Genomic DNA, 13392 nt, shown 5'->3' with positions numbered 1-13392 from the left:
ACCCCAATTATTTTTTTGAAAATTAAAGGGACGCAGAGAGTCTACTCAAAATACTTCCCGTTTTCGGCTAAACTTATTGCTATTAAGGGGGTATTTGAAGAATGGGTTTCCGACAAAGAAAGTACCACCCTTATCCCTAAGGTACAAAGTATTAATTACCTTTTAACAGAACATTCACTCTCATTACAAGGCCTAAGGGTACCAAAACACTAATAACGTCACTTATTTTTTTATGTTAAATACGTATAATTTTTAAAGCTTAAAATAACATAATTCAGCAATGCTTATATCTTAAAGTTACACTTAAAACTTCCGGGTAAGAAAAGAACACAAAATCAGAAATTGAAATGTCCAAATGTTTATCCCTGAACTTCTCGAAAATGAAAAGTTTTTTAAGTCAAAGGGAGAAAAATCTCATACTTTAAATTAGAAAAGGTAGAAAAAATATTACATCCAAATATTTATCGAAACTACTCGATAAATAAAGCTTTATATCACAAACTGTATCAACTTAGTCGAATAATAGAATAGATGAACTTGTTAATTTTAGTTTTTAAAAATTATTTATGAAATCTAATAATAAAAGAAAATTCTACTTTAGTATCGTTTTAAAAGATGAAGTAAAAGGTCTTTCTTACTTCTAAAGAAGAACTTTGGTGACAGAATGTGTCTATCGAGTTATGTTGATGTGTTTTAAAACCATTTATATATTCAAAACTTTCTATCATTCAACAAAGGTTTATTTTATAGTACTCTTGATGGCTCATCGGCAATCTTGATGGTTTACAACGCTAACTTATGGGATTCGATCCTTGAGATGGGCTAAGTACAGGCTGTTCAGGCTTGGTCGTTTTACTTTCAAGCGCAAAAATACGTAATAGGCTATCTGTACTGTGCCCATAACAGATATCATAACATGTTCTTAACCTGAAGAAGGTCGAAACGTTGTTCTTACTTTATTTTAATAAAAGTTTTAACAACCATATCAGCCGTCTTAAAATACATTTTTACTTCATGTGGGTTTTCGTCATCGCGAACCTGTTGCTTAGCATTGTAATCTTTCAGACTTACTGCTGAGCCAGTTTTGTACTTAAGAATCTTATAATTTTGAAGTTTTATTTGTTTGTTTGGGTCAGTGTTAGCATCTCAACTCCTTGTCTGTCTGGATATTTCTTATCGAAAATATTTGTTTGTTTGTTTGAAGTTAAGCACAAAGCTACGGTTTCTAACATTGTAAGTCCGCAGACACACCGCTATGCCACGAAAAGAATACTATCACCTATACAAAACTTGTACGTTAAATACTATACGGGTCATAAGATAAAAAGTCAGTCTTCACCTAGACATGGCATTCCAAGCAGTGCGTTGAACATTATTGTTGCTGATGGATGGCCTCTGATGTGTGAGATAAGGCACTCAAAGTAATGTTCAGTTGCTAGTACATAAATCTATTATGCTTTAATTAAAGACGTGATCGATTTTACCAATAAAAATTTTCCAGAACCACTTAGGTATTAAAGTTTTTTAAACACGATGTCTCGTCTTTGAATACCTGTTTAAAATCTTCTCAAAATTACAAAGTGTAATGCTTTTAATGAAAATCTACAACCAACTGCTTGCTTATATTATGTTTTACTTATGTGGAATGATAATAATTATTTTCACACCTCAACTATCTTCAGATTTTTGTTATTTCTAAAAAAACAAACTTTTTTATTTAATAAAAGTAATAAAGAAACTGGCTAGAAAATTTGATGGTTTCTAATGCATAGCAACTTGACGACAAGTTAATTAATATCCAGTATTGACTTCCTGCTGTTGTTGTTAAGCAGGAAACAGCACATAGCACATTTATGCTGTGTTCACTAGAAGGATCAAACCCTAAACTTCATTGATTTAAGACTTTAAACTTACCACTGAGCCACCGAGGAACTAATACATAACTAATGTTACTTTCTCTATAGATGTAATGGTGGAGTTGTAGTAGGACCAGCGTATGATATGTTTATAACACATTTCTCGGAAGTTAACCTTTAAATGCAGGAAGGATAGAAATCATTGTTGTTAAGAAACATGACGTCAAAATTAAAAAAATAAAAACTTTTACCTGGTTTGTGGTCTTATTTCTTAATATTATTTTACTTTTACTTTGACAAAATCTCTTTATAATTTATGCTACACTAGAGTTTCTGAAACACTTCATAATTCGTATTTTAAACCAGTATATCAATATTTTACAAAGATTACGTACAGTGATACCTAAAATTCATTCGAATTATATTATCACTGTAAACTTTCTCGTCCAACTGTACTCATCACATAAACAATAAAGGTCGCCTAATAGGACAAGCTGGCCCGGCATGGCCAAGCGCGTAAGGCGTGCGAGTCGTAATCCGAGGGTCGCGCCCGCGTCGTGCCAAACATGCTCGTCCTCCCAGCCGTGGGGGCGTTATAATGTGACGGTGAATCCCACTATTCGTTGGTAAAAGAGTAGCCAAAGAGTTGGCGGTGGGTGATGATGACTAGCTGCCTTCCCTCTAGTCTTACACTACTAAATTAGGGACGGCTCGGTGCAGTGGGCTAACAACCTACTCACTTACCTGTTGAAGAATCCGCAAGCGATTGCGGCCCTATGTTCCTTGATGGAATCTAATGGTGAATGAATGAATCAATGAACAGGACAGCGGTATATAGTTTCTCACAACGCTCTATCCGCGATTCGAATCCCTGCGTTGGACACAGCAAATAGAGCAGTATGGCTTGCTCTGAAACAAACAATCAACCATAAATCTCATTTATTCATTAGTATGTTGAAATTCTATTCTACCTTTAGTTCTTCAATCGTATACTTATTTCGTATAACTGGTGTTGTACATTTTAATATGCTCTCCCCAGTGACAAACCGGACACACACCTCTAGAAACCGGGTTTCGATACCCGTGGTGAGCTGAGCAGCTGAGCACAGATAGCCCATTGTGTAGCTTTGCGGTTAATTCTGAACAAACACAATCTTAATATGTGTATATACGTATTTAATGGGTGTGTAACGCCATATCGGGCTATCTGCTCTGTTCACCGAGGGGAATCGAACCCATGATTTTAGCATTGTAAATCCGACGGCTTACCGTTGTTCCAATGGTGGACATCTTTAGTGTTCATCGTAAGTTCTATTAAGAATATAAGATATCGATCATAAATAGTGGTTGTTCCCCTCTTGATTGAAAGTTTATTATTTTGTTTTATCACAAGCGCATGCTTTCTTTAAAAAAATATCCTACTTAAGCATATAGCCAATAAAAAGTTACTTCTATATTTCATTTTGTTTTCCGCCGTTGGCACGATAACCCAGTTTAGCTGTGATATGGTTTTGTTATACTGGAGCTAACTTGTACAAATTATAACCTAATTAGGCGTACCACACCCGTGAACTCTGTTGGTATTGTCGATATGTGAGCTATATGATTCTAAATATGTCATTTTAAATGGACTAACTTAACATTGATTTGCAAACAGACGACTCTAATCTGGAATTGAAATCCGAAATTTCATATAGTTTCAAAACTGAAATACTTTAATTATTCTTTAATGACCATTAAAAAATGAAACAGAAAGAAAAGACCAAGGAGATGTTTAGATATTTTCTATATCTATAATTAAGCTTACATTTCTCCCCTTAGTGTGCAAGTACGCTACATGGCCAAAAGTATGTGGGCACCCTTTCTAATTAGTGAATTCGGCTATTTAAGTCACACCCATTGCTAAAAGGTGCATAAAATCAAGCATACAGCCATGCAATTTCCGTAGACAAACACTGGAAATAGATTGGGTCGTACTGAAGAACTCAGTGACTTTCAACGTGGCACTGTCATAAGATGCTACCTTCCAACAAGTCAGTTCGTCAAATTTCTACCCTTATAGAGTTGCCCCGGTCAGCTGTAAGTGCTGTTTTTGTAAAGTGGAAACGTCTAGGAGCAACAACAGCTCAGCCACGAAGCGGTAGGCCACACAAGCTCACAGAACGGGACTGACAAGTTTAAAGCGCGTAGCGCGTAAACATCGTCTTTCCACAGTTGCAACACTCACTACCGAGTTCCAAACTGCCTCTAGAAGCAAGGTCAGCACAAGAACTGTTCATCGGGAGCTTCATATAATGGGTTTCCATGATCAAGCAGCCGCACACAAACCTGATATCACCATGCGCATTGCCAAGCGTCGGCTGTAGTGGTGTAAAGCACACCGCCATTGGACTCTGGAGCAGTGGAAACGCGTTCTTTGGAGTGATAAATCACACCTCACTATCTGGCAGGCTGATGGACGTATCTGAGTTTGGCGTATGCCAGGAGAACGCTACCTGCCTGAATGCATAGTGCCAAGTGTAAAGTTTTTTGGAGGAGGAATAATGGTGTGGGGCTGTGTTTCATGGTTTTGGCTAGGCTTTTAGTTTCAATGAATGGAAATCTTAATGCTACAACATACAATGACATTCTAGAGAATTGTGTCTTCCAACCTTATGGGAACAGTTTCGGGATAGCCCTTTTTTGTTTCAGCATGGAACTGCTCATGCACAAAGCGAAGTCTTTAAAGACATGATTTGCCGAGGTTAGTGTGGAAGACCTTGACTGGTCCGCACAGCACCCTGACCTCAACCCCATCGAATATCTTTGGGATGAATTGGAACGCCGCTTGCGAGCTAGGCCTTCTCGCCCGATTTCACTAATGCATTTGTGGCTGAATGGGAGCGAATCCATGCAGCCATGTTTCAAAATCTAGTGAAAAGCCTTACCAGAAGAGTGGAAGCTGTTATAGTAGCAAAGGGGAACCAACTTCATTGTTAATATCCGTGGTTTTGGAATGAGATGATCCACAAACACATATGGGTGCGATGGTCAAGTGTTCACATACTTTCGGCCATGTAGTGTAATTAATCTCGTTTGTGTAATACAAGCTATATAGTGCACTTCTACTAAATTACAGAAATAATAAAATATCTACAATACAGTAGGTTTTGTAAACTAATATACAGAGAATGAAATGAATACTGGCAACGAAATTAGAACATACAAAACAAACGATATTCATTCTTACATACAGCTCGCAATGTATTTGAGTTGGGGGTGGGGACTTTCTATGTTCTCCATTGAACACTTTCTGGCTGCTGGAGCTGGGAAAAGAGAATCCCACTTACACAAATCCAAGACAGGACCAGGTAATCAATGATATTAAAATCAATATCCTATCATTACCTCCAATCACGATAAACTCACAACCTATACTAACTTGTACAAACGGATACAAACTTTTAGACAAAAGTTATAAGCTGTAGACTGAATACAATTTAACGACCTTTATAAGCCAAGTCTACAAACGTTATATGCAGAACAATTCTATGAAACTTGAAAAAGGTTACCAGAAAATAGTTGATGCCGTTATGAAAAATCTCTGCTTATACTTCCAACAGTTCATCATAGTGGTCATTTTATCATAATTTGTTAAGCCAGAGAGGCACAATAGAGTACAGTAGACCAAGGAAATGACAAATACAGCGACCAAGTTTGTTAAAAAATTATTTTAATTTTCTTTTTTTCTAAGTGTATTGTCGTGGCACGCAACTCTAAGTATTTCACGATCAAGAACCTACAAAGAGTATTCGTATTTCGCATAAACAGCAAAGCTGACTGCCACGGTCATTTTTTCTGATGTATCATCTAGAGAATACCCAGTCAGTAGCACTCGTGCCATCCATATTCATGCTAAAATACTGATTGCTACTGTTAAAACGTCCCCAGTATTTGAAACAGTCTGAGGTATTGAGATGTACATTTTTACTACAAGGCTAACTCTCACCTACTTCACATATTTCACATTATATGAGAGTATATATATATATGTCAATTTTAATATCTTCTATATTTACTGTGGTAGGTATCGAAGGCCAGGTTTTAGCGTTGTAAACCTTATGACTTAGCGCTGAGCCTGTGATATTAATTAATGAATAATCTTTAAATAAAATAAGTAATACATTTTGTAAATTGATAAAAAATTTCAAGTTAATTAAGCAATAGTTTTACAAGTTATTCAATAATTTCTAGCTCGATAATTAATTAACTTTATTTTAATGTTTACGTAACTTAGCTTAACGCTATCCTACATTGTAACAAGTGTCTGTGTTCTTTAAATGTGCTCAGTTTTCGAAGAACTGTACTTATATGTTATAGCATACTTCTACTTTCTTTATTTTATTTATAGTTAAGCACAAATCTATACAAAGGGCTATCTGTGCTCTGCCCACCACGACTATTGAAAACAGGTTCCTAACGGTATAAGTCCGCAGACAAACTGCTCTTCCACTAGGGGACCATACATTTTTAGTTCAACAGTTTTTTTTTCTTTTAATAAGTATGAAGATACTTTATATATTCTTACACACGCATACAAAAGGCCAAGAAACCAAGTTTTGATACCCACGGTAAGCAGAGCACAAATAGCCCATTATGTATCTTTGTGCTTAATTCTAAATAATCAATCAAAAAGCCAAGAAACTCTTACTCAGCTTATGTATATGTGTGAAATAGGTCATCTTTTCAAAGATAAATCAGTTGTCTGTTAAGTAGGTAATTAGAATTCGTGTAAGTAACCAATATTTGTATAATTAGGTCGTATAGAATATATGATCGCAAGGTTAGTAAACCATTAACATGTAACAGTGATCGGTTTACTTACATTGTTCAGGAAAGATGCATACAACGGCAAACTCAAATTGCAAATCTTTGCAGTTTTATTAAAATGTGTTCTTTCTTTCTTATGGTATCAAGTTGCTGGTCAAAGAAATTCTTCAAGATGTATTAGATTAACAATTCCAATTATTCATTACAACACCTTATAATCGATTTGAGGTAAATCAATGGCAAACTTTTGTTTATATGCGTGTAATAGTATATTATTTTCTCATAAAGTAAAAATTTCCAAAAAATACGTAATTTTAAAGGACTGAATTTATCAATATAGAAAACGCAATTATAACTTTTTGACAGGCAATATTTTTTATTACCGGTTTTATTCAGACTGTTTTTGTTCTTTAGATCTCCCAGTGGTAGTAGTTGCAGGGTAAGATGGAACATACGTGGGGGCTAGAATCTTGGCCTCAGGAGCGTAAGGGACAGGATGAGAATAGAAAACAGGATTGTAGCTGTATGCTTGATGAAGCAGAGACAGAGGGCGCTGGTGGATGGAGGTTGGAGCTGAAACAACAGGATAAGAAACTGGAGATACAGACTTAGGAACTGAAGCTGGAGGTACAGGTTGGGAAACTGGAGTCTCTTCAGCAGAAACTTCTACGTTAGCAGGATTAGCATTCGCAGTTCCGGGTTCATTAGTTTTCACCACAGCGTGATAGCCATCTGCGTCGGCCACATACTCAACCTGGCGGTAAATTCCATAGACATCAGTGTATCCATAAGATCCCCTCACTACGCCAGTACCATCAGCTTCTTCATGACGCGACTGAAGATTGCCGAACTCGTCGCTAGTCTCGTAACTAAAACTGTAAGGTTCAGGAGCGTCCACGTCATGCTGAAATAAATATATTTAATTTCTTAATGTTGTTTATTGTAAAACAATACTGTATTTGGTGACTCTAAAATACACGCTTGTTTGTTTGTTTTTAATTTTATAACACGACTTAAACTGCAATCATGCTAAAGCTTTGACTATTCTACTTGTACACACACATAATATATATATATATACCAATTTTTAAAATCGATAGCTAGTATATTAGATCTACATAATATAACTTTATCACTTACAGGTAGTTCAGGAGAATAAATAGGCTGAGGGTAGTCGTAAGGTGGCACAGCAGGATCATCATAAGACACCGGAACACCAGCAGAAACGGTTACCACAACCACAACAAAGATTACAGCCTACACCATAATAGAAAATAATAGAACGTCAACAAAATATTTATTGTTCGAATTGCAAAAAATTATCCATTTAAACCACTAATTAAATCTAATATCTTACATAGACCTCATATTCAAATCTTATTTTTCCTATATGTGTGTGTGTGTGTATATATATATGTTGCATAATTATTTTGATAAATTTCGACTTGGTATTCACTTCGTCACACACAAATAATTATATAACTAATGAGTTTTATTTTGCATTAATTCGCATGAAATAAAAATGGTCATTGTCCTGAACAGAAGATGCAAATAAAATGTTATGTTTTAATTTTAATGACAAATTCCAGTTCGAGTCTCCGTCACTCAAAGCATGCTCGCCTTTTAAGCCGAGGAGGCGTTATAATGTGACGGTCAATCCCACTACTCGTTGGTAAAAGACTAGCTCAAGAGTTTGCGGTGGATGGTGATGACTAACTGCCTTTCATCTTGTCTTACACTGCTAAATTAGGGACGGCTAGCACAGATAGCCCTCGTGTAGCTTTGCGCAAAATTCAAAACAAATAAACAGTCAGTAGTGATAAAAATAAATCTTGTACCATTAGTTTGGAAAGTATCTTCCCCTGAATAAAATGTTACATAGTACCCTTCCCCAGAACTGATACGTTTTTGTAACATTTAACTTGAAACAGATTTGGAAATGCAACTAATCATTAAATAAAAATAATACAAAATATGATTAATTAATTTACTCTTTACAAATTATGAGAAACGTGAGACTGTTTTGCGTGTTTTGATACATTATATAATAATTTTTGATAATTAAGATTATTTTAATTTATTTACATATTCACCAACAGTTGACAAGTAAAGACCTTGTGTTTCGGGCACTCGACTAACCATTTTCGGGTAACAGGCTCGAAACCCATTATCGAACTTTCTCGACTTTTCAACCGAGAAGACGCTATGATCAATTCTACTATTCGTTAATACAGAGTAGGCCAAGAGTTAATGGTAAGTGATGCTAATTAGGTGTCTTGCCTCTTATCTGTCTCTTCAAAGTTAGGAATAGCTTGAGCAGATAGTTCTCGAATAGTTTTGTACGAAATTCTAGAAACATATATTAATGGACTGCAACTATAGTCCCAGTGAAAGAGAAGGTGATGCGTTTTGGCTCCCATACTCAGACCTGAAGAAGGCATCATTTGTATAATCCAACTTACCACTTCACTTCCTTTTCTTTCAACAGGCAGTTGAAATCTATTAAAGTTCTCAAATCTACAATATCTACTTTGCGCAACGTTCCAGCGAAACAAGTCGATATGTATAGATATGAGGTATATGACTAAAGAAAACTGATTTTAATACTATTTTATATCATTTGATATCAGCATATAGCTTATAAAAGAAAACATCATTTATTAAATTAGTATATTTCTTTGTTAAGTTATCGATACATAGCAAATTGAAGAACCAGTTGTTTTTCGATTTTTTCATATCAAATATATATAATATTAGCGGATCTCTGGAGGATAATGAGACATGTAGGTATTTACTTATATTTACAGTTGTCCTAATATTATGACTGGAAAGGAGGACGTTATCTTCTAGCTAATATACTTACTTTGTCAAACATCCTGAGTCTTCTTCCGACAAATGTGCTGAGAATCAGTTAAGGACTAACTAAGTAATAAACAGATAGTTATCTTGTGAACGATCAGCCTGCTTTTATATGGTGTTCACTGTGGATTGTGTAACTTTAAACTCTCACTGGACATTTTTACTTTTTAATTCAACCCTTCAACAAAAATTAAGTTTTATAAAATATAAAATTAACCTCGTATTGTAGGGCACTTGTTAGTCCAGTTCACTTATTTAAACAATACTCAGTTGTTGACCAGGATTTGATAGGCTCAAAAAAGACCAGCCTACGTAGCATGGGGCGGTGGTTGAGGTCTTTACTGGTCAATGTTGGTAAAGGTCAAACAACCCTGCCCTTTTTTGTTTCTTTTTCAGATGTTTATAAATATACATGTGAAATAGTATTGTCTTTTGGCAACATTCAAATCCGTTTTCTGTGGCAACAGTACAGGCACGCCTTAACCCCCACACCCAGTCCTGGTCCTACTTTTCTAACTAGACATATAGTACACAGTAAATCAATCTGGATTACATTCCGACCGATAGAGCACGGCTGGGAGCGGTTTGATAGTATTATATTTTAGAATTCCAGTTTTCTCTGACTTACAATGTAATCTGGTCACTTATAGTCAATTTATTGTATTATTTAAATTAAACTAGTAAAAAGTGCTGGAAAAATACAGATGAACGTATGCTTTATTCGCTACAAAATGGCTTTCATTTTATATCTATTTTGAAGTAATAAGAAAAAGTAACTTAATGTATTCAAAATTTTCTTTATATTTCCCCTCTTCCGAAAAACTTAAAATGAAGTAATAAAAGAAGTAATTAGTTTTAGTATTAGGCCTACTGTATTGTTTAACATTGCATTCTTTATTCTAGACCCTTAGGGATTTTCAAGGAAGGAATTAGACAAATGTATAATAATAGTATTCCAACAACACTATGTTCGCCACAGACACGTTGTGCTCAATCTACGGCTTATTTGATAAACAAACACGGTAATTATCAGAACACTGTTTATATGAACCACTTATTACAGCAACACAGGGGCGTAGATTTTTTACACCCGATGAGGAGATGATTTTTGCAACCACTTATGTGGACTGTCCATTTTGCAAATTGGTAATCTCTGATTACGTGAACCTGAAAGCTATAAACATGCAGTCACAGAGTAATCTTGTTGCCACGATACTTGCATGTATACTTAGGCCTACTGACTGATACTGACGAACTATCGCTTAGATCGAAAACCTTAGAAGTATGCCTTTATTAAAGATGTACATTTCGGCTACTGAAAAAGCCTACATCTAGGCCTAATTATGCAATTCGATTGATAAGAACACGAGAATCGCAAGAACAAACATAATTTGTAGGCCTGTGATGCAATAAAACAATTCAACAGACCAAACTGTAGGGGGGATGTATACCTCCATCCCCCCAGGATCTACGCCCCTGCCTGAGCAACAGTTGTTATGATGTGAAAACCTTTTCGACACTGACTGAGCATTATTTTTGCTAATTATGTTTATCATAAGATATTAGTACTAGGCCTGTTATATTTTTAACACTGACTTCTTTACCTAAGCGATTTTCGAAAATTAAAAGGGTGCATAATAATAGTATTCTAATCACACTATGTCTTCCATATCTTCTACTGTCCCCCGCTAAAATCAGGGCTTGATTCCCCTTGGTGGGCTCAGCAGATAGCCCAATGTGGATTTGCTATAAGAAAAAAAACATACACACATATCTTCTACTATGTTTGTTTTGCCCCAGCCAGACTGGTAAGCTCTATATTGAGCTATTTTAAATATAGAAAAGAGGCAAAGCTGGTACTGTGATTTTAAGAAGATTCACTGTTTTAAGAGTGTGATACAGAAAGGATCAGGGGAACAGTGTATTTTCACTGGTTATATATTTTTGTGAGAATTTGAACTAACAATCAATGGCATAGTTATGGGTACACTTTCAGACACAGTTAACCTTTAACTGTCTCATTTAACTACAAGGAGTCCGAAAAATATGGAACCACAAGCATTTCAATCAGTTTTAGAGAATGTATTCCGTACGCGTTGTTCGTAAAATTCGAAACATAGTTGGAGACAGTGTTTCCATTCTCGTTGAACACAAGAAAGCATATTCGTAACACATTCGTTGTTTCAAATGTTCGGTGTCCCTAATCTTCTCTTTGTACACACGTACCTAAGCAATATATAGAAAAGATATCCATTGCATCCAAGCCCGTAGAACTTGAGGCCAATGTTCCCTTTAATTTTTTCAGACAATGTGTGCAATAAATTTTTTCATGTTCACCAGTGTCAAGGCAATGTGCGGATGTGTGCTATCAGTTTTCTTTATGATTATTAGATTGCTTTGCAATGTTACCGGTTGGTCATTTTAGCTTTATGCTAATCGACTGCCAGGGTTATTAAGTCCGTCAACGTGTTGAGACTTTTCAACATTACTGAGGATGTGCGCGACTGAAGTAATGAAAGCCGGACACCCTGGACTTCAGCCACTGTATGATGCTAGTGTTTTAACCCCTTTCTAAACTGTGATATACAAATAATTTCACACTGAAGTTGGGTTTGGACCAATCATCTAGAAACACACTGTTGTTGTGGTACAACGTTACCTAGTGATTCTAAAACGTCTTTGATATAGCCAAAAAGAAAATGTGTGAGGGAGAAACTTGTTTTGCTTATTTGTTTGAATTTCAAGCAAAGCTACACAAGGGCTATCTGCACTAGCCGTTCCTAATTTTAGCAGTGTAAGACTAGAGAGAAGGCAGTTAATCATCACCATCTACAGCCAACTTTTGGGCTACTCTTTTACCAACGAATAGTGGGATTGATGGTAACATTATAACGCCCTCACGGCTGAAAGAGCGAGTATGTTTGGTGCGACGTTTTTATAAGGAAACATTTGGTAAAATTACAGTGTGTATCGAGATCATTAAGTATGTTAAGTTAGTAAATGAAATCAGGTCTCTAATTATCATGCACCAGGACATTATTATCGATATTTAACTTAACGCGGTCAGAAAACAAAAGTTCCCTTTGTATCTGATTAAATAATTAATATAAATACTTTCTTGAAACTTACGCATTCGAGGCTTAGGTTATTTAACGTACATCATAATTCATTAAACGTAATATGTATCTCAGAACGGCTGGTATAGATATTAACATTTTTACTAATAAAGCAGATTACAACGTGTCGACCTTCCTGAAGATGACTTTGGAAGATCGAGACATTGTTCTCTGCTTTATTTGTAAAAATGTTAATACCCATACCAGCCGTTCTGAGATACACTTCTACATCAAGTGGGTTTGTCGTTGCCTCGACAATAGTATATATGGTAAGAAAAAAATATATATACATATATGTAGTTAACTTCTTGGTGGTTTTACCTTTAGCATTTTTCGTTTGTGTCTTTGTAGTTGCTTAAAGCAACAAAATTGGATTTCTGTGTTCTGCCCATTTCAGTGGGTTTGTCGTCATCAGGAATAAACTTAACATAACTTAACTGGTATCAAACAAAATATATTGTTAGCATTATCAGGTCTAAAAGTTTATAGTGAACATACCTTCTGCGAATAGCAGTCTTTCCATATAGAATTTGTTCTTAGGTAAGTGTCGTGGCAAACGTACGTTTCAATATATTTGGCATGGTATTGCCAAGCGTGTTAAGGCGTGCGATTCGTAATCTGATGGTCGCCCACCTTAACCACCTGGTGGGCCTTAACCACCTGGCCATGCCGAGCCTCTGAAACGTTGCCTCGACAATAGTATATATAGTAAGAAAAAAATATATATACATATATGTAGTTAACTTCTTGGT

At 35.7% G+C, this 13392-nt stretch overlaps 1 protein-coding gene and 1 long non-coding RNA gene across 3 annotated transcripts in view; one reads left to right on the top strand and one right to left on the bottom strand.

Annotated features, from left to right (window-relative positions):
• The window catches only part of LOC143256697 (uncharacterized), a 38447-nt gene extending 30521 nt beyond the window's left edge, over window positions 1–7926 (top strand). The window contains exons 3-4 of one of the 2 annotated variants that reach the window (XR_013031440.1): window positions 7080–7542; window positions 7808–7926. This is a non-coding gene — a long non-coding RNA (uncharacterized LOC143256697). Of the gene's footprint in view, window positions 1–7079; window positions 7597–7807 lie in introns of those variants that run through there. The other variant, XR_013031441.1, reaches the window with a different exon arrangement.
• On the bottom strand, window positions 6770–9723 carry LOC143256696 (cuticle protein 16.8-like). Its single transcript, XM_076514247.1, has 3 exons — window positions 9529–9723; window positions 7806–7922; window positions 6770–7569 (listed from the first exon to the last, which is right to left on the bottom strand). Exons 1-3 carry the CDS (start codon window positions 9538–9540, stop codon window positions 7054–7056), a joined length of 645 nt encoding a protein of 214 aa, XP_076370362.1. The 5' UTR covers window positions 9541–9723; the 3' UTR covers window positions 6770–7053.
• Window positions 9724–13392: the final 3669 nt, after the last annotated feature.

Source organism: Tachypleus tridentatus, chromosome 7 (genome assembly GCF_004210375.1).
Source record: "Tachypleus tridentatus isolate NWPU-2018 chromosome 7, ASM421037v1, whole genome shotgun sequence".
Taxonomy (NCBI): Eukaryota; Metazoa; Arthropoda; class Merostomata; order Xiphosura; family Limulidae; genus Tachypleus; species Tachypleus tridentatus.
This window is presented reverse-complemented; position numbering and strand designations above follow the sequence as displayed.